Genomic DNA, 18,972 nt, shown 5'->3' with positions numbered 1-18,972 from the left:
GGCGTCGGTCCTCGTTTCTTCGGTACAAGTCATGTCCAACTAAGTGTTTCTCGTCAACAAAGTCATCCTGCGTCTAACTAACTACTTCCTTTTCACGTTTAGCTTCTAGAAGAAGGAAGGATTTGGATTTTCAGCGACCGATGCAACATACTCCCACCACCATGAAAGGAAAGGAAGGAAGACCGGATCGGAGCGCACCATGGTTGGGTCCGGTCAAGCAGACGAACGATTAAGAAAGAAAGAAGGAAAGCGCACGCACCGTCCTAGGCACGGGTCCTACGTTGTACTCCTACTACGCTCCCATAGCCTTAGAATGGTCCAGCGTAGTGCCACGACCAGTAGCCTCAGCTCCGTCCTTTTCTCCGGCGATCCTACGTCCCGGTAAGATCTCACCTCCCATACAATGAAAGCGATCTCTACTACAGTAGCCTAGTACCAGTACGCGCACCTCCCTGTCAAAAGCCATCATGATTCGCCTCACGAAAGCCCTCGGGTTCCAGCAGTAGTATGAGTGACTGTCAGCATTGACTGATGACCCATAGCAGGACGAGCTTAGCCACACACCTCGCCCGGCCACGCTTAGAGACAGAGAAAAATGAAGCAATGCTCCAGAAAAGATGGAACGGATGCCGTGCAGATATAGCCAATCGGTCGACGGATCTGCTCATCTGGGAGGATGTAGATAGATGCTGCCTGTACTGTACTGATCGGGCGAGAGATAGATGGCGATCTCGCGAAAGGGAGAGGCGGCAGGCACTGTGCCGGGAAACCGACGCCGGCCGTCGCCCACCGAGCCTCCACTAGCCTATTACCTCGGCTAGCTTGTTATTCCTGGCATGCATGGCAACATAAGAGATCGCGGTTGGGCAGCACTTTGGGTTTGGGAATTGGGATCTCGCTGCCTGTCCACCTCTTGTGGCTGGAGTTTAGCCGGATCTGATCAGGCCTAATTAATCCCGGATCTGTTTAGTCGCTGAGATGACATCAGGTGATAAGCCAGGCCCGGCACAGGCTCCTCTTATCCTCTGATGAATCATTCCCTTGTCTATCTTACTTTAGAAAATCAATCAATCAAGAGCACACAAGTCAGTCATGGTATGGTAGTAAGTACTATGCGAGGCTCCGATTGCCGGCCGGCTTCCGATAAGCTCAGACCAAGTGGAGGGACTCAGTTCGCCGGGTTGGCCACATACCGTGTGCGCTGCTGCCCCGACCGAATCCCCCCAAGATCTCCTCTTCAGTCTGCATGCCAATCGGCCAGTGTGCACGAACCACACGTCTGGATCCTGATGCTATCAACTCACTGTTCCTGTGTATTGTACGTATGCAGAGAGAGAGAGAGAGAGGGCGCTGGGCCGGTGCCACATGTTTCCAGGATGCCAATCTGAAAGAAAAAAAAAGTTTCCAAGATGCCTTTTTTACACACACAGGCGTGCATGATGGGGCTGGACTGGGACTGAAAACAACCAGGGCTAACACACACTATTGCTACTAACTGGACACTTTTTCTTCAGCGGCGATGTACTCATCAGATCTCACTCCTGCATCAGATACCCTGCATTGTTCAACATAGTACCACGCGTAGCGTATCCTGCACTGTCACCTTTCCGCCTAGTGCATACGAGCCACAGCTCTGGTGGAGGAAGGTAAGATCTGATCGTGCACGCACGCACAGGAAAAAGGCGAGCTAGATGCAGGACAAAGACAGGAAATCAAACCAACACTAGTATATGCCCCGTATGCTGCACGGAGATTACACGGTTTGTAGTGCAGGTTTGCCATGCGCAGCACAGTCCATTTTACAAACATTCTGAAAGCTCGGGATTCACTGGCGCACGCAACAATCCAACACGAAGAAAAATAGAGTGTGCATACTTGATTCAGCAGGGTGCATAGATGACAGGAGAACAGCTGCGGTGGAGCACGTTTGCCAGCCCTGCTTCCGCGTTACGACAGTGAAGCTGCTCCGTGGCAGCACGCTACAGATACTTCCTCGCCAGAGCCCTCACCTTGGTGTCGAAATGAGACGACGCGATGCGAGAGCCGGGCAGGTACAGGGGGTTGAGGAATATCTGCAGAAAAAAAAAACCCGAGATTTGTAAGAGCACTTTATTACTTCCTCCGTTCCTAAATATAAGTCTTTTTAGAGAATTCTAATGTGGACTAGATACGGAGCAAAATGAGTGAACCTACACTCTAAAATACGTCTATATACATCCATATGTAGTCCTATTGAAATATCTAGAAAGACTTATATTTAGGTACGGAGGGAGTAAATATCAAGACCCTAACTGATACATGTAGGATCTTCTAGAACGAGACTGCAGACGCTTGTGAAGATTTGTTATGGAACCGGTGACCAATTCTGCATCAGCAAGTAACCTTGCATGCCTTTCTTTTAGGGAAAGCAACTTTGCAAGGTATGGGACTCGTAAGCAACCCATGCGATTTTGACCCATACATATCGTCCACCCATCGGTTGCCTATTTACAGGGTAGACAAGTGCCATCACCTTGACACAGACGGAGCATCTTGATAAAAGCATAGCAAACGATAATAGACCGACGCCAAAAATTATGTTCACCACAAAAATGGATACTCAGTGGCATTACTGTTCAGTACGCATGATTTGACAATTGACGTATGTGTGCGCTTAGTTGAGCATTTATAGCAAACTAAAATGCGACAAGACGATTCTCCAGATTGTGAAGGACCGATCGATAATCATCTTACCTTGATGTAAAGTTCATGGACCTCTTGGAAAAAGCTTTTTATTCCATCCTCGCTGCGCGAATCGTGAAGCAACATGAATCTAGTATGACCGGCGGTTACATAAACAGACACCACAAGGTCATTAAATCTATCAACAGACCTCAGGAACCTGAAAATAACATAAAATGCAGAAAGGGTTAGATGAGGTAAACAATATAATAGTTATATAAGAAGACTAATTTTGGGCTGCGGTATTTTTGGATGCGTCCTAGAGAAAGCACAAAAATATTTTTGGGTGTATCCTACAGAACAAAATAACCAACCAATAGAATCTCACATTGCATTTGTGGTCCATGCTAGGTCCTGAACGACATCTAACGCAGCATGTAGGATGAACTGATGGTGATAAGCCAGATCTTCTTTCTGAGAGGGAAAATAAATGCCAGAAGATTAGACATGCAATTTAATAGTAATTCAATATGACTACACCACAAAAGACAGATCCCAGTCACCCCATGTCAAGAAGGTTCTAACGTATAATTGCACATCAATGAACACTATTACGTAGAAGTTCTTAAATTTCTTGGGAACGAATGAAATTATGAAACTTAACCAGGAGGCATCAAGCATAAAGAAATACAGGAAATCATGTATACAGGGGCAAATAAACAACATGCAACACTTTTTTTACTCAAAGAGAAGAATTTCACAGAACCCCGTTAATTGTTATTCCCTACTCCCTCTATCCAAAATAAGTGTCGTGGTTTTACTTCAAATTTGAACTAAAACCACGACACTTATTTTGGATCGGAGGGAGTACATATTTTCCCTATAGGAGATATAATATTTAAGAGCATGATCCAACATGACTATCTATTAAATATTTTCATTTTTTCACATCCGAGAGACATTGTTACCAAGCATATACCTAAATGCAATAGATGGAAAGAAGATGGAGTGCGGGACACATACCTTTGGTGCAGATCCAACTTCTGCCTCATATATTGGGATGTCATTCTTACTTACAATCACGAAACATGCTGTACTTGCCATTTCCAGCAACAGATTAGTTCCACTCTGACAGCAATCTTCAGATGTTGTAAACAAAATATTACTAAGTAAGTTTGATGGTTGGGAGGAAATACAGTTGAGCATAGAAACTAATCATCAACAAAAATCCAATGCACCACTACCCTAGCTCAAGGATAACATTAATAAACTCAAAACTAAGAATGAACATGTTATCAGCATCTAGCCAAGCCAGATAGGATTACATTTTCCCCCTCTATCCATGTGCCAATTTGTTGTTAATCTATCTTTAAGGCTGTAACTGATTACTGATGAGCATGCCTTCTGTTGCTTTTTACTAAGAACCTTTAACTGCAACTGAATATCATCTCACTTCTGTGGGCTAACACATTTTAGTTATGGCTCTGTTGCTGTTAAGACTCAAGCTGTGTTTGTACCGAAAACTCTGTACACTTGTGCTTCTACTAGGAATAGTTTTTATTGGTGTTAAAATCATAGTTCAGTGGAATAATTCCCAGTTGCTCAGATGGTAGAGACTGGAGCATGTGTGAAAAACTGACATGAAAAAGGTGCAGATTCATAGGTTTTATCTAGTTTTATTTCCAAAATTTCAACATTTTTTTTTGAAACAGAGGGCATCTCCCAGTTCCATTAACATGAAACCATGACTCATATAGCAAAATTTCAACAATTGCTCACTGCTCAGAGTAGAATAACAGCATAAAACTATAACAGCTACAACTTATCCTCCTCAAGTATGGGTGAATTTGTGACTTAAGTTGATACTATGGTTAAACCAAGTCTGGTTGAAGAAATTCTAGGCATCTCACTACAGATGTTTATAGCAATCTGTGGCAAGAAACGCCAGCTTGCGTCTTAACTGATTACTGATGTGCATGCCTTCTGTTGCTTTGCACTAAGAGACTTTAACTGCAACCAAATATCATCTCACTTATGTGCGCTAACACATTTTAGCTGTTAAGACGCAAGCTGTGTTTGTACCAAAAACTCTGTAAACTTGTGCTTTTACTAGACATAGTTTTTTTTTGGTGTTGAAATCGTAGTTCAGTGAAATAACTCTTAGTTGCTCAGATGGTAGAGAATGGGGCATGTGTGAAAAAACTGACATAAAAAAGGTGCACATTCACAGGTTTTTTCTAGTTTAATTACTAAAATTTCAACAATTTTTTTTTTGGAAATAGAGGGCATCTCCCAGTTTGATTAACATGAAACCATGAGTTGTATAGCAAAATTTCAAGCTCACTGCTCAGAGTAGAATAACAGCCACAAAATATTCTTCTCAAGTATGTGTGAGTTTGTGACTGAAGTTGATACTATGGTCAAACCAAGTCTGCTTCAAGAAGTTCTAGGCATCTCACTACAGATGTTTATAGCAATCGGTGGCAAGAAATGCCAGCTTATACTCTTTCAAAATCATATTATACTATAGTATTGGATTGGAGATGGAAGGGGAGCCTTGGCGCAGCGGTAAAGCTGTTGCTTTGTGACCAGGAGGTCACGGGTTCGAGTCCTGGAAACAGCCTCTTGCAGAAATGTAGGGAAAGGCTGCGTACAATAGACCCAAAGTGGTCGGACCCTTCCCCGGACCCTGCGCAAGCGGGAGCTACATGCACCGGGCTGCCCTATTGGATTGGAGATATATTTCAAAATCAGAGGACTCTTTCGTTGAGGCCCCAAGTGATCTAAGAATGTATCAAGCACTAAGAAAACAAAATCATATTGGGTGGATTTGAAGATACTCTGATCTCTACAGACCAACACGACAAAACGATAATACACAGACTTTTGCATATCCCACCCATTCATCAGATCTCAATATAATTCTACTCCCACTGGTCCTCACTTGTACAGCAATTCCTTCTTGGCCCAGTGGCTTTGTCAAGATCCTAGGTCTAGCTAAAAATAGCGGAGTCAGTATTCAACTGTACGTGATGTTCCCGATTCAACCACACTGCTGCTCCCTGTTGGTTCTTTTAACAAGCTATCCGCTGCTGATTAACCAAAGACTAAACTGATCCATCCAAACCTAAGAAAACTCGAGATGGGGGAGGAGAAGAGTAGGAGCTGCTCACATGGAAAGGGCGGAGGGAAGGCCGCAGAGTCTCCGGTCGCCGGAGCCGCCCGCCAGCGTCTTCCTGCTCGCGCCTCGGGAGAGATCAGAGGGTGGGAGATCTAAGCGCAACGAGTAATGAGACTTCGCCCTCTTTCCCGTTCGCTAGGTACCTGCCGCCTCTGGTTGGGCCGGGCCGGGCCGGTGCGTTGGGCACGCAGAGTCGTGGGCCTGCTCGAGCCGGTACGTTACAGACGACTGGGCCGACGTCTCGCGGCTGAAATCTCCACCGGTCTAGCCTGAGACCTCCGGCGAGACGCCGGCGGCAGCAGCAGTAGAGCAGTGTAGAAGCGTCCGGCCGCGTCGTATCACCGGCGAACTCGCTACCGACGGCGCGGGCCTTCTGCAATCTGCCTCCGACAAGCTAGTGAGGGTTCGTGTGATGAGCTCTGTGCTTCCGAGTCCCGAGCGCTGAACTGGATCTGAAGCGTGGTGGCTCTCTCAGGTGGGGTTCCCGGAGTTGAGAGCCCCGCCTTGCGGGATGGGAAGGCTGGCCGTCGCCGCCGCGGTGGCCGCATGGGCTATCCCGATCGCCGCCTTGGTTGACTCCATCGTGCCTGACCCCTACATGGTGAGTCCTCTTGCCACGATATGCATGTCTAATGTCACTTCTCACTTGCTTATAATCTGATGATGAAGTATGGTGGTATTAAGGCAATCTAGTTATCTGAAGAAATGCTAATTGGGAAACAACGATTCCTTTCGTTTCGCAACATCGTCATGCGTTAGGATTTATTTTTCACTGAAAATCACATAGGGTCTGAAGTTGCAACTACGCTTGTTTGCCCAATGCTGTTTATACAAGTAAGATATTAGGCACAAACATTTGCATTAATATGATAGCATTGGTTCTCATGTAGGAAAACGTCATCGTTTGCATGAAGGGATTTTGTGAGTTATATATAGTTTCATAGTTAAATAGAAAGTTGAGTTCTATGGAGAAATTAGATTCAGCAAGCAGATGTGGGGCATAGGTAGAGCTTTAGCAAGATCTTTAGGGTTCATACTTTTGTCTAATCTCGCTGTATTCTCATTCTGAAGATGTGTATAGCACAATATGCTTCCAAATAGAACATGATAACATATCCGCTACCACTTTATTGTTTGTTTTTAGGATGAGATATTCCATGTTCCCCAGGCACAGCACTACTGCCGTGGAGATTTCTTGACTTGGGATCCCATGATCACCACCCCTCCTGGCCTGTGAGCTTCAACTACTCCTCATTGCTTCAAACTCAAAGTTTTCTTGTGACGAACTGCTGCAATTTTGCAGGTACTACATTTCTCTAGCATATCTTGCTTCCCTGTTTCCTGGTGCATGGGCTATCAAGGTAGCAGAGGCATTTGACCCCCTTTGCACCACAGCACTTCTCCGGTCAACTAATGTTATAATGGCAATGGTCTGCGGTGTTCTTGTCCATGACCTGCTTCTGTGTATCAAGCCAGGAATTGGCAAGACGAAGGCAACTGCTTATGCTATTCTTGTAGCGTTGTATCCTGTCCACTGGTTCTTTACCTTTCTGTATTATACTGATGTCGCATCATTAGCTTCAGTTCTTGCGATGTACCTGTCCTGCTTGAAGAAACGGTTTTGGGTCAGCGCATTGGTGAGTGTTTGAACGTGGTTCTTTATAGCTTCGGTGAGATAAGGTTGCATTTTGTGGAGACCATAGCATATACATTATTTGTTGATTTATTGTGCTCACAACAGGAGTTTCTTTAGCTTGCTTGAGTTGCAGGAAGTTGTACATTCATAAAATTTATCCATAGCATACTTGATGGTGAAGATTGTTGATTCATAAGAAAATGTTCAGTGCCCCACATCATTTTTTAGCAACCAAACCACACATTTCACATTGAAATTTTTGATATACTTCCTGCCTTTGCTAATTATTTTTGTTCCTTTTGCCTGCAGTTCGGTGCTCTCTCAATACTTTTCCGGCAGACTAATGTAATATGGATGATATTTTTTGCTGCCAATGGAGCCATTGCATATGTGCAAGATCTTTCTCTCAGTGACTGCCTTTCTGATGAGAACAGTGAACCAACAGATAAATCAAGAACAGAAGTGTCTGACAGGGATAGCAAAGTCAGTGCTTTAGGTTTGAGAAGACGACGAACTAATCACCCCATAAGGAAGAGGGGAGTTGTTTCTGGATCTACTAAATCGCACACCAGTGAGTACTCCAGCTGTTTTAATTGAGATTTTTTTTCCACCTTTTACTGTAAGCTTGTAGCTTCCTTTTTGGGATTCACTAGGTGGCTTGTTAATGTCCTTTAAAATTGAAAATAGATCTTTTTCTGATATGATTGATATTTTTCTTCTTGTTATGAGAAAACCAGATGCAACGTTTTATCAATTTATACGTTCTAATTTTGAATGCAAAATGTTTTTTTGTTGAGAAGGAGTTAAATTCTACAAGATTATGTGCCCTCAATTTTGTGTGCAATCCTTTCCACAACATATTAAATATTTATGATTGATGTGCAGGTTTTACGGAAGAACTATTCGACATCGGCTTCAAAATATGGAATTCAAAGTGTAAAGTTTTAATCACTTTTGCACCGTTCGCAATAGTTCTGGTGGCATTTGGAGCATTTATAATCTGGAATGGTGGCATAGTACTAGGTAACTCTTATGTTGAATTGCTCTTTTTACATGTTTCATAGGGCTTAGCAGTTGATTAAGTGATAGATAATTTTCTAACATGCGCCTTTGCTTGGAGTGATGCAGGTGCCAAGGAAGCTCATGTTGTTTCGCCACATTTTGCACAGTTATTGTACTTTGGTCTAGTGTCAGCTACTGCCCTCCTACCGTGGCATTTTACTCCCGGACGAGTATCAGACTTGTTCCACTGGTGTAGAAAGAACAAAACCTTTAGTTCTCTGGCAATGCTGATAGCTCTTGGTTTAAGCTTTGTGGCTGTACATTTATTCAGGTTTTTACCTGAACACCTCGTATGTGCCTTGTTCGCTTTAAGTATAAATTTTTCGAAAAGCAGAACCTTTAGAGGCTGAAGTTAAGTGGCAAGTAACTATATACATATTCAACTTAGCAATTGCAACCTATGAGCAGAGTTCCAGTTTGCAGTCAAACATGTCAGAAGATTGTTGACGATTCTACTTTTCACTTCTGCATAACCAATGCTTTTCTTTGTTTTTTTTATGTTTATGAAATCCTAATAGCCTCATCTTTTGGTGCAGTATTGCTCACCCTTATCTTCTGGCTGACAATAGACATTACACGTTCTATATCTGGAGGAAGGCCATACAAGCTCGCTGGATGATGAAATACATTTTGATTCCACTTTATGTGTACTCATGGTTTTCAGTTATCAACATCTTAGGTAAACTTCTTCGCTCTTAAGAAAAGGATGTCTATTTTGAGAAGTATAATGAACTGAAACTTCTGTAGTTTTTCCTGATCTTACAGGGAAATCGCAGCCAAGAGTTTGGGTGGTGTCCTTTGTTTTCTCAGTTGCTCTAGTTCTCGTCCCTGCTCCGTTGGTCGAATTTAGATACTACACAATCCCATTGGTCATACTGGTCCTTAATTCACCGGTAATCGGTAATGGCAAATTGCTTGCTTTGGGGTCTGCATACGCTGCTGTGGATTTGTTCACTCTGGCGATGTTTCTGTTCAGACCATTCCATTGGGGCCATGAGCCGGGAACACAAAGGTTCATGTGGTAGTTGATGAAATTGACAAGTGACCAACTCCAGTGTTCAGTCACAGCCGCTCCGGCTTATCGGTGCCCCCTTGGAGAAATTAGAACTACAATGATGTGTGATCTTAATTTTTTTGGGGTCAGTTTTTGTGTATACTAGAGTGTTCTTATGAGTTTAAGTCAAACATACGTGCTTGGATTTGAAGAGATCTTTTTTTTCTTCAACATGCACCCAAATGTGAGTTGTTTTGTATTAGAAGGCGACGCCAAGATGAGGCGGAGAGCACAAAGCAAAAAAACAAACCCAGGCTAGCGAAAACAAAATTGAACCCAAACAAACGGAAGAAGCTGCAAAAATTTGAACTGTACAAGGCTGCAATGACTAAAGAAATGAGTATTTGATATTGCAGTTTTATCACTTTCTACGGAATGGCGCGTGTTCGTATCCTGTGAAGTCCAGGCAGAGTATATACTACAGAAAAGAAAGAAAGAAAAAACTGTTTCAGTCTCTTCCTGAATCTTATACAAGTCGACAATGCTTGTACAGTTTCTAAAACTACACACACAGAAGCTGCACTGCAATCTGCACCACTGCACTTTCTCCAGGGCACATATCACTGAACAGTGCCTCTACACGGAATTCATCTGTTCCAGGCCAACATGCATCAAATCGATCTCTTAAACATGAACACAGCTATATACACAATGTGCAACAATAGTGTTACAACCCTGTACAGATTTCAGCTGTTCGTGTTCGACAAAAAAGCACGGCAATGTTCAGCCTTAACAAGAACCGAGTTCACCCATGTTCTCTCAAGCGAAAAAAACAGCAGTCAATAACCCAGTGCAAGATGGTTTAAAGAGACCCTTCTGCTCTGTTTTGGGTTTTAGCGTAGTCCCTCCGTATCTTCCAGAGCTTCTCCACAACCTCTTTCATATGTGGCCTGTCAGCGCGGGTAGGAGCGACGCATTGGAACATCACATCGAAAATCTTATTCAGTATATCCTCGTTTACTGTTTCGGTCAACATTGGATCCAGTATCTCCTGGACATTGCCTTTGTTATATCTCTCAAAGGCCTGCGTCAAAGGCATTATACCAAACCTTAGATGACTCATGACTTGTAGAATCTAAGTGGCAATAGATGGGATAAGCAGCTTAACGATTACTGGTGTGTGTTTTTTCGGTTAAAATAAGTTAAAAGATAAGTATCTGATATCCGAGGTACTGTGACAATAGTTTTTTTTCCTGTGTACACATGGAGGGGGCTGCATAGTGTATGGTTTAACTTGTAACAAAATATCACATTATTAATCATCAAAGGAAGGCACACACATCACCTACCCAAACGAATGAACACAGAAAAACACAGATAAGAGTACGAGGATGCAATGAATTGAACCAAATAAATGATTGAATAACTAGTTCACAGTTTTTTATGTTCTGAAGCTCATTCTTGAAACTATGCGGGCATTGAGTACTACATTTCTGTTTTCTGCTTGTAAGAAACTGAGCGTCACACGGTTAGATTAGAGGCACCGGTGCTTGCCCATCCCATCCCATGCGAAACCTAGCTTCCATGGGTGCTCATGGTTCTCCTAAACTAAAATGGCACCAGTGCTAGTGCCTGTTGGTCGAGTTTTTTTTTTCTATTTCTAGTTGTGCTTGTGTTTACAAATTGTTTCCAAAGTGGTTTGATCTACCTTTCATGGGCAACATACTTGATTCATAACAGAGCTAACTAGTAAAGCTTAGCTGATTAAAAAATTAAACAGGATATCAACGACTGAAATGATATAAACATAAGAGAGGAAAGCAAAGACATACCCATCGCACGGTAATCTTTTCTCTTCCTCCTCTGTTCACCTCAATAGGACGACGACCTGATAGGATTTCCAGGAGCAAGATGCCGTAAGAGAACACATCACTCTTGACTGTCAGATAGTTTGTCCGCAGATACTCTGGATCCACATAGCCAGCTGTTCCTTTCACATCAGTTTGAATCTCTGACTGGCCTGGATCTGTCGAACCAATTCTTGCAAATCCGAAGTCGGCTACTTTTGCCCTGAAGCCTTCAGTTAGTAGAATGTTTGATGACTTCACATCCCGGTGTATAATGGGCTTCTCTAAAAGCATAAGATTGCATTATAATTTAAGAAAAGATATATGCAAATCGCCAGCAGGAACGATCAAATTAGAATGCGTCTGTTTACCTGTTGATGCATCAAAATACTAAAGAGCAAAAGTATGTTATACAAGTTTACTTCTATTGAATAGATAATTGCATATTCATGCTGTTAGCTAAATCTTGCATTTAAATGGAGGACACACAAAAGAAATCTAGTCACATGGCTGATCCTTGTGATTCGCTAAATTCATAATTTAGGTCGCACATGCAAATTCATAGCCTCAAATTCTTGTGACTGTTAAACTTGCACGGCAAATGCTTATTTTGCACACACTCTTAAAACACGTTAGGCCTGCTTAATAAGAAGCTGGAGCACATGTACATGACATTTTCTCAAGGCAACGGACAGCCAAAATAATTTCCAAAAACATGTGCCATCATGGTAACTGACAAGTACCCACAAATTATTAACTTTCAGTGCAGCAAGAATACTATGTTCATGTGTTTGGTTACTGCTGAGGTAAATTCCTGAACATGTGACTGAATCAGAATAAAAAGTAGAACCATTCAAGTAGTGTTTCACTTGAGTGTTCTATACTCAGCAAATGAAAACATGTAGGCAAAGGTGTACCTGCATATAGATGCAGATAAGTTAATCCATGGGCAACATCTATGGCTATTTCAAGCCGCTGACCGAAGCCCAATATTAGTCCATGTTGTCCTGAAAGACAATTTAAAAATGTTACTGTTCATTCTGAGAAGGAATCAAATAAAGCAGCAATCTGGTTTGCAGCATACCATCCAAATGTTCCCTAAGAGTGCCATTTGCCACGAACTCGGTTATGACAATTCTTTCATTCCCTTTGTCAATATATCCAAGTAACTGGACCAGATTCCTGTGTTCGATTTTTTTTAGTAGTGCAATTTCATTTTTGAATTCTGCGTGTAAAGAAGCAAAATGTTCCTGGGAAAATAGACCGTATCAGAATCACAAGTCAGACTGGTGTAAAAAGAAGTGAAGGTACCCAATTTTTATCAACAGCTATCCGGATTGCGGAGAGGAAAAAAATCCGACTAGTGAACAGGCTTACACAACACACAAAAGATATAAGAGCAATGCACAACTACTGGAACGAAGAATGCAATGCAGCATGTTTTATTGATGCATAACCCTGTTATTCTTCTGTTGGTCTACACACATATGGATCGATCAACAACTGGGTCTACCTAAACATGCATTAGCCAATTTCTTGTTCTTTCTTGATTCCACCCAAGAGAGAGCAGTGGATGATAAGCTCAGTAGACAATCTAAAAATGTTTCAGCCCAAATAGGACTTCTTCTCTCTGAAACAAGCATCAGAAGGCATGCCATTGTATATTACAAACCATCCACAGTGGCTTTGACCCAAACGACCAAAAAAAGGCTAGCAGCCTCCCCCAAAAGGGAGAAAAAACTAACTATACAAATCTGAACAAACCTAGAAAATTCGACAGAAAACAAAGCTAAGCTAGACAAGGAAAGCTAGGCTGGAGTATAATAGAACTTCTAAACTTCATGAAATGTCGTGTCTAATTAGGCTTTTAGCTAAACCTAATAGAGTGGAATTAAAGCAACCAGAATATACAATAATAGTTCAGTCATTGTACTTATGCAAATCTCTAGTGTAGTTGCCAGAAAAAAGTAACTACCTTTCTTGCCCTTTTAATAGCCACAATAAGGCCATTTTGCAAGTCCATTCTGTAGGCCTTTCCAAAATAACTTTCGCCAATCATCAAGGCCGGCGAAAAGTTACGTGTCAGTTTAATAACCGTTTCAAGACTGAGGTTCAATGGATCATTTCTACTTGGCGGTGAAGATAATGAAAATCTAGATGGACTTGCAGGTACCCGAAGAGGGCTCGAGGGAATTCTGTCAGAAATTGACCTCATTTCAGAAGAACTCACTGAAAAAAGAAGGGAACAATATGTCAAACGGTGGCAAAGTGTTGATAACCACAAAATTTGCATTAAAATTTCATCACAAAAAATAAGTTAGGCATTGATTCAGTGTGTTAACAGGTTTCATCACCCGTATATGAAAATTCGTCATTTTTACTTACAGGAATTTCCGTCTTTTGCAAGAACAGGATCTTCACTTCCATCCTTCCTTTTCGAGCGAAAACAGGGGCACAAGGATTCAAAGCACACAAGAAACATTTCTGTAGCTGTAGCGGCTACCATAATGTTATCTGTCTGCGGTCCTCCAGTAAAGAAGTGTGATGTGCCTCATTTGTATCCGATGTCCCACATTAGCACGCTGACGGGCACAATAGTTTGCCTCCAGACCTATCTCACTTTAGGCCACAAGTTGTCCAAAATATACCTCCAAATCTCTCACACTTTAGACCAAGAGTTCTCCAAAATCTGCCCCCAAGCGTATCTCACTTCAGAGCAATACTTGTCCTCTTTTCCCTTGTAGTGGTACAGTACTACAATGCAAACAGCAAATGTGTAAAACATTTAATTTAGTCATTTGTGCTGAATGAATGAATAAAGGAATAGCTACAACTCGAGGGATGACATGATCATAACTGGTGAGTAAATGAATTATCCTCCTAACCAATAACGAAACTGCCTCCCTTTCCATTCTTGTCATTTGCCACAAGCCATATGTCTTTCTACATGCAGTACAACACTGGGCCTCTGCATATTTATAGTAAGCACCTTACTTGACAATGCACGCAACTAACAAACATAGATGACAAAACAAGACCACCACTCTAGACAAAATTGCACTTATAGACAGATCGAACTAGGCACGAGAGACAAATTCACCCATGTGTCAACTGAAAGCAGTAAGGGGAAGCAAACAAAAAGGCTTGAGACGGCGCCCCGTACAATTACCAAACCTGGCGTCCCCTAGCACAATCACAGCAAAATTGGAGCTTGATGGAGCCTTATCCGCAGCCCTGTCAGTTTCAGAAACAACACCGCGAGAAGCCCGCTCCTAGCTTCCAGATTAAACAAGCGAGCTAGCGGCTGCAAAAAGTGAAGCATCGCAGCCCTACTCCTACAAAGAATCCCAGAAAAAAGAAGTAACCCCAAGAAGGCAAGAACACGGCACTAGGGTAGCAACCATTGCGACCGGCGGTGCGACGGAGGCAAGCTAGCAATCAATCAGGGAAGCAACCTAACCACGCGCAGAAGAAGCACCATCGCAATCGGCCTCGGAGAGGTTGGAGGAAGCAGGGACTCACCGGAGGATATAGCTATAGGCTGTAGCTGAGCCGCCGCGCGCCGAATGCTCCGCCGCCGCGGAAGCCACAAGATCCAGGCTGAGACGTGTACGCGGAAATGGCGAGGAAGGCGCCGACCGGGACAAGGATGGCGCCTTTGGTTTGATCGGATCTTTGGTGGGGCGGGATGGAAACCGTGTGCGAGGACCGGAGGGAGCGAGAGGCCGCCGAGACGAGACCGACGACCCGGGCGAGGGGAGGCGACTGGTAAACGACGCCGACGGAGGGAATTTTTCTGTGTGGCGCCACTTGCCGCCAGGGGGTGGGTCTGGGTTGGGTTCTGGCCCGTTCTGTCAGTGGGAGTGCGGCTGGTTGGTGCTGGATTGCGTACGACCCTGTCGCTGCGGGTGGGTGCCGCGGCAGCCGCAACGGCGTGTGCTCCTTTGTCCACCCCGAGGATCCTTCGAGGCATGCTACTCGCCTAGGACAACTCCAAAGTGCCGATCCATTTGATCCGCGCGCGTCTGTTTTGGTCGCCGCGAACAGAAAAGTCGGCCCAACGCGCTGATCTAAATGAACGTGCGTCCGCTTTTTGTCTGCCTGCTGACACATTTCAGGCTCAAATTTGAGTCTCATTTGCATCAGCGCGGACAAGAAACAGACGCGCGCCTACTTCTCCACCTGGCCCACCAGTCGGTGGCACAGCGACCATCACTTCCCTCCACTTTCCCAAAACCCTCCCGCCTGCTCGCGCTCCCGGCCATGGAAGACGCGCCGACCCTCGGTGCCACCGCTGGTCTCGCCTCCCTCGCCTTGTCCGGCTTCACCTTCGTCAGCTCCGCCAAAGGCAAGCCCCCCCGCGCGCCCTGCAAGACCGCCGCGCCACCCAAGAAGAAGAAGCAGCTGACGCTCGAAGAGCGGGCCGTGCAGTCGGCTAAGAGAAAGGGCCGGAGGCACGCGGCGGACGCAATGGACGAAGCAGTGGCCGTCGCTGCCCTCTCCGCCGCCGCACAGCAGGAGGAAACCAACGCCCGAGTCGCCGCAGCAGCGAGGGAGGCCCTGATCTACCTAGGGTTTAACCCTGGCCGGCACAGGCTCGTCAGCGCCGCCGTGGCCGCGGCCACCACGGGCTCGTCGGCGTTCCCTCGGATGGTGCTGCTAGAGTCACTGCGTGCGTCTGCCACGTAGCCGATTCCCTGCCTCCACGTCTATCCGCATGCCTCCCGCTTCTCCGGGGAATGCTTGCCGGAGCTGAGCGTGTTGGCGCCGTCCACGCCCGCGCCCATGACCATCGACCTCAACGCCACGCCGGTGGGTGGTGCATCATCCTCCGGAGGGGCGAGGAAACGCCCGCGGGAGATGCCAGCCGGCATGCTCCCCGGCGCCCGCAACCTGTTCGACAAAATGCAGGCGACCGACGACGACGAAACGACCAACCGTTTTATCATCGAGAACATCATCTTCGAAGGTGGTGCGGTGGCCACTGCCTCCGCTGGCGATGCCGGCACGACTGCCTACAATCCCGATGAGACCCAGAGCCAAGATGGCCGAGTGCCATTCACACCAGCGACCTAGGATCAAGCTGGCATGGACGACGCCTTCATGGAAGATCAAATCGTCCTGGGCAGCTTCCCGCTCGACCATGAGTTTCCAAAGGACTACGACCTCGAGGAAGAGGATGATATGGACATCGACGGGGAGCTTTTGTTCGAGGACGAGCTCGCCAACCAAGCCGTCGCGAAGATGAAGCGCAAAAGCAAGCGAACGAAGACATACACACCGTCTGAGGACAAGCTCCTTTGTGAGTGTTGGAGGGACATGGGCAAGACCTCAAGGTCGGCGCTGAACAAAAGGCATCAACCTTTTGCTTCGTGTTCATCGTGAGTTCCATAAACACAAGAAGTTTGCGCCGTACCAAATGCAAAGCAAGCGTGGGTGGGTGTCCATCTCGAAGCGATGATGGGTGATACAGCAAGAGTGCAACAAGTTTTGTGCCACCCTTGAGAGCATCAAGGCACGCCCCGTGAGCGGCATCGGCATGAAAGATATGGTATACATGCGCCCCTCTTCGTATCCATTCACGTTATGCTTGCATGTCCATTTTTGCATTTGCCCATATGCTTGCATGCTATTCATTTGTAGGCATTCCAAGTGTTAGGGCATATTTCTCCCTTAGTGGTTTTGGTGATTGATGACAATGCTTTCGCGGATTAATCGTGTGCATTGAGCATTTCAGATAATCTATGACACAAGACGATTCGTGCCCCTCGGAGCTATTGTGAAAATGGTGCTTTTCCTTCATTTCTTTTTCGGTGGATTCGAGTCGTAGGAACACCGTACTATTAAGAGGGGGTCTGCTTCGAAAAGGTTTGGGTGTAACCAACACGTACACTATCTCTTTGCACCCTCGATCTATCCCGTCAATTGAGCTTGTCCTTCCTTGTGCTTGAGCTTTTCATAACAACATAAGCGGTAGTACCGCTCCAGCGGTACTGCCGCAGAACAATGCTACCCTCACTTCCGCTTGTTCTGTGCGTTCTGTAAATGGGCGGTAGCTAGTAGAGCGGCAGTTCAGCGCGGTAGTACCGCTCCAGCGGTACTGCGGCTCTAACTACCACTCTACTACCGCAGGTTTACTGGGCACTGTTCAGATGAGCAGAAGTACCGCTCCGGTGGAACTACCGCCGCACGGAGTACCGCTTATTTTGTTCCTTCTAGAAATCTCCGTCCCACAAGCGGAAGTAGAGCGGCAGTGGAGACCGGTAGTACCTGATACGTCTCCAACATATCTATAATTTTTTATTGTTCCATGCTATTATATTATCTGTTTTGGATGTTTAATGGGCTTTATTATGCACTTTTATATTATTTTTTGGACTAACCTATTAACCGAAGGCCCAGTGCAAATTGCTGTTTTTTGCCTATTTCAGTGTTTCGCAGAAAAGGAATATCAAACGGAATACAAACGGAATACACACGGAATGAAACCTTCGCGAGGATCGTTTTTGGAACAAACGCAATCCAGGAGACTTGGAGTGGACGTTAAGGAAGCAACGAGGCGGCCAGGAGGTAGGAGGGCGCGCCCAGGGGGGTAGGCGCGCCCCCACCCTCGTGGGCCCCTCGTGGCTCCACCGACCTACTTCTTTCGCCTATATATACCCATATACCCTGAAAACATCTGAGAGCACCACGAAACCCTATTTCCACCGCCGCAACCTTCTGTATCCGTGAGATCCCATCTTGGGGCCTTTTCCAGTGCTCCGCCGGAGGGGGAATCGATCACGGAGGGCTTCTACATCAACACCATAGCCTCTCCGATGATGTGTGAGTAGTTTACCACAGACCTTCGGGTCCATAGTTATTAGCTAGACGACTTCTCTCTCTTTGGATCATAATACAAAGTTCTCCTCGATCTTCTTGAAGATCTATTCGATGTAATTCTTTTTGCGGTGTGTTTGTCGAGACCCGATGAATTGTGGGTTTATGATCAAGATTATCTATGAACAATATTTGATTCTTCTCTGAATTCTTTTATGCATGATTTGATATCTTTTCAAGTCTCTTCGAATTATCAGTTTGGTTTGGCCTACTAGATTGATCTTTCTTGCAATGGGAGAAGTGCTTAGCTTTGGGTTCAATCTTGCGGTGTCCTTTCCCAGTGACAGCAGGGGCAGCAAGGCACGTATTGCATTGTTGCCATCGAGGATAAAAAGATGGGGTTTATATCATATTGCTTGAGTTTATCCCTCTACATCATGTCATCTTGCCTAATGCGTTACTATGTTCTTATGAACTTAATAATCTAGATGCATGCTGGATAGCGGTCGATGTGTGGAGTAATAGTAGTAGATGCAGAATCGTTTCGGTCTACTTGTCATGGACGTGATGCCTATATACATGATCATGCCTAGATATTCTCATAACTATGCGCTTTTCTATCAATTGCTCGACAGTAATTTGTTCACCCACCGTAGATTATGCTATCTTGAGAGAAGCCACTAGTGAAACCTATGGCCCCCGGGTCTATCTTCCATCATATTAATCTCCCGCCAACGTTCTATTTCTGTCGCCGTTTATTTTGCAATCTTTA

General features: G+C 44.9%; 3 protein-coding genes across 13 annotated transcripts; 1 reads left to right on the top strand and 2 right to left on the bottom strand.

Annotated features, from left to right (window-relative positions):
* Positions 1-1,707: 1,707 nt before the first annotated feature.
* On the bottom strand, positions 1,708-5,973 carry LOC123053825 (trafficking protein particle complex subunit 2). The gene is made up of 5 exons (XM_044477402.1): positions 5,835-5,973; positions 3,685-3,800; positions 3,050-3,135; positions 2,734-2,881; positions 1,708-2,072 (listed from the first exon to the last, which is right to left on the bottom strand). The coding sequence occupies exons 2-5, from the start codon at positions 3,763-3,765 to the stop codon at positions 1,980-1,982; spliced, it is 408 nt and encodes a 135-aa protein (XP_044333337.1). The 5' UTR covers positions 3,766-3,800; positions 5,835-5,973; the 3' UTR covers positions 1,708-1,979.
* On the top strand, positions 5,940-9,767 carry LOC123053822 (dol-P-Glc:Glc(2)Man(9)GlcNAc(2)-PP-Dol alpha-1,2-glucosyltransferase). 7 transcript variants are annotated; one of them, XM_044477394.1, is made up of 9 exons: positions 5,940-6,245; positions 6,318-6,443; positions 6,987-7,075; positions 7,146-7,479; positions 7,788-8,049; positions 8,364-8,501; positions 8,607-8,811; positions 9,077-9,219; positions 9,288-9,767. In XM_044477394.1, the coding sequence occupies exons 2-9, from the start codon at positions 6,354-6,356 to the stop codon at positions 9,563-9,565; spliced, it is 1,539 nt and encodes a 512-aa protein (XP_044333329.1). In that variant the 5' UTR covers positions 5,940-6,245; positions 6,318-6,353; the 3' UTR covers positions 9,566-9,767. The 7 variants fall into 7 exon arrangements, 4 of the variants coding, with proteins under 4 accessions (XP_044333329.1, XP_044333331.1, XP_044333328.1 ...); XR_006425865.1 differs by having other exon boundaries at positions 5,940-6,443; positions 8,607-8,830; positions 9,306-9,594; XR_006425866.1 differs by having other exon boundaries at positions 5,940-6,443; positions 8,607-8,830; positions 9,288-9,536.
* A 255-nt stretch (positions 9,768-10,022) lies between these two features.
* On the bottom strand, positions 10,023-15,176 carry LOC123053824 (calmodulin-binding receptor-like cytoplasmic kinase 3). Of its 5 annotated transcripts, none has more exons than XM_044477397.1 (7): positions 14,904-15,176; positions 13,767-14,135; positions 13,357-13,610; positions 12,466-12,631; positions 12,299-12,388; positions 11,367-11,665; positions 10,023-10,618 (listed from the first exon to the last, which is right to left on the bottom strand). In XM_044477397.1, exons 2-7 carry the CDS (start codon positions 13,885-13,887, stop codon positions 10,397-10,399), a joined length of 1,152 nt encoding a protein of 383 aa, XP_044333332.1. In that variant the 5' UTR covers positions 13,888-14,135; positions 14,904-15,176; the 3' UTR covers positions 10,023-10,396. The 5 variants fall into 5 exon arrangements, with proteins under 5 accessions (XP_044333332.1, XP_044333333.1, XP_044333335.1 ...); XM_044477398.1 differs by lacking the exon at positions 14,904-15,176 and adding an exon at positions 14,545-14,824; XM_044477400.1 differs by lacking the exon at positions 14,904-15,176 and adding an exon at positions 14,551-14,817.
* Positions 15,177-18,972: the final 3,796 nt, after the last annotated feature.

Source organism: Triticum aestivum, chromosome 2D, assembly GCF_018294505.1.
Source record: "Triticum aestivum cultivar Chinese Spring chromosome 2D, IWGSC CS RefSeq v2.1, whole genome shotgun sequence".
Lineage (NCBI taxonomy): Eukaryota > Viridiplantae > Streptophyta > Magnoliopsida > Poales > Poaceae > Triticum > Triticum aestivum.
The sequence above is the reverse complement of the archived record's forward strand: the minus strand, read 5'-3'. Positions and strand labels throughout refer to the sequence as shown.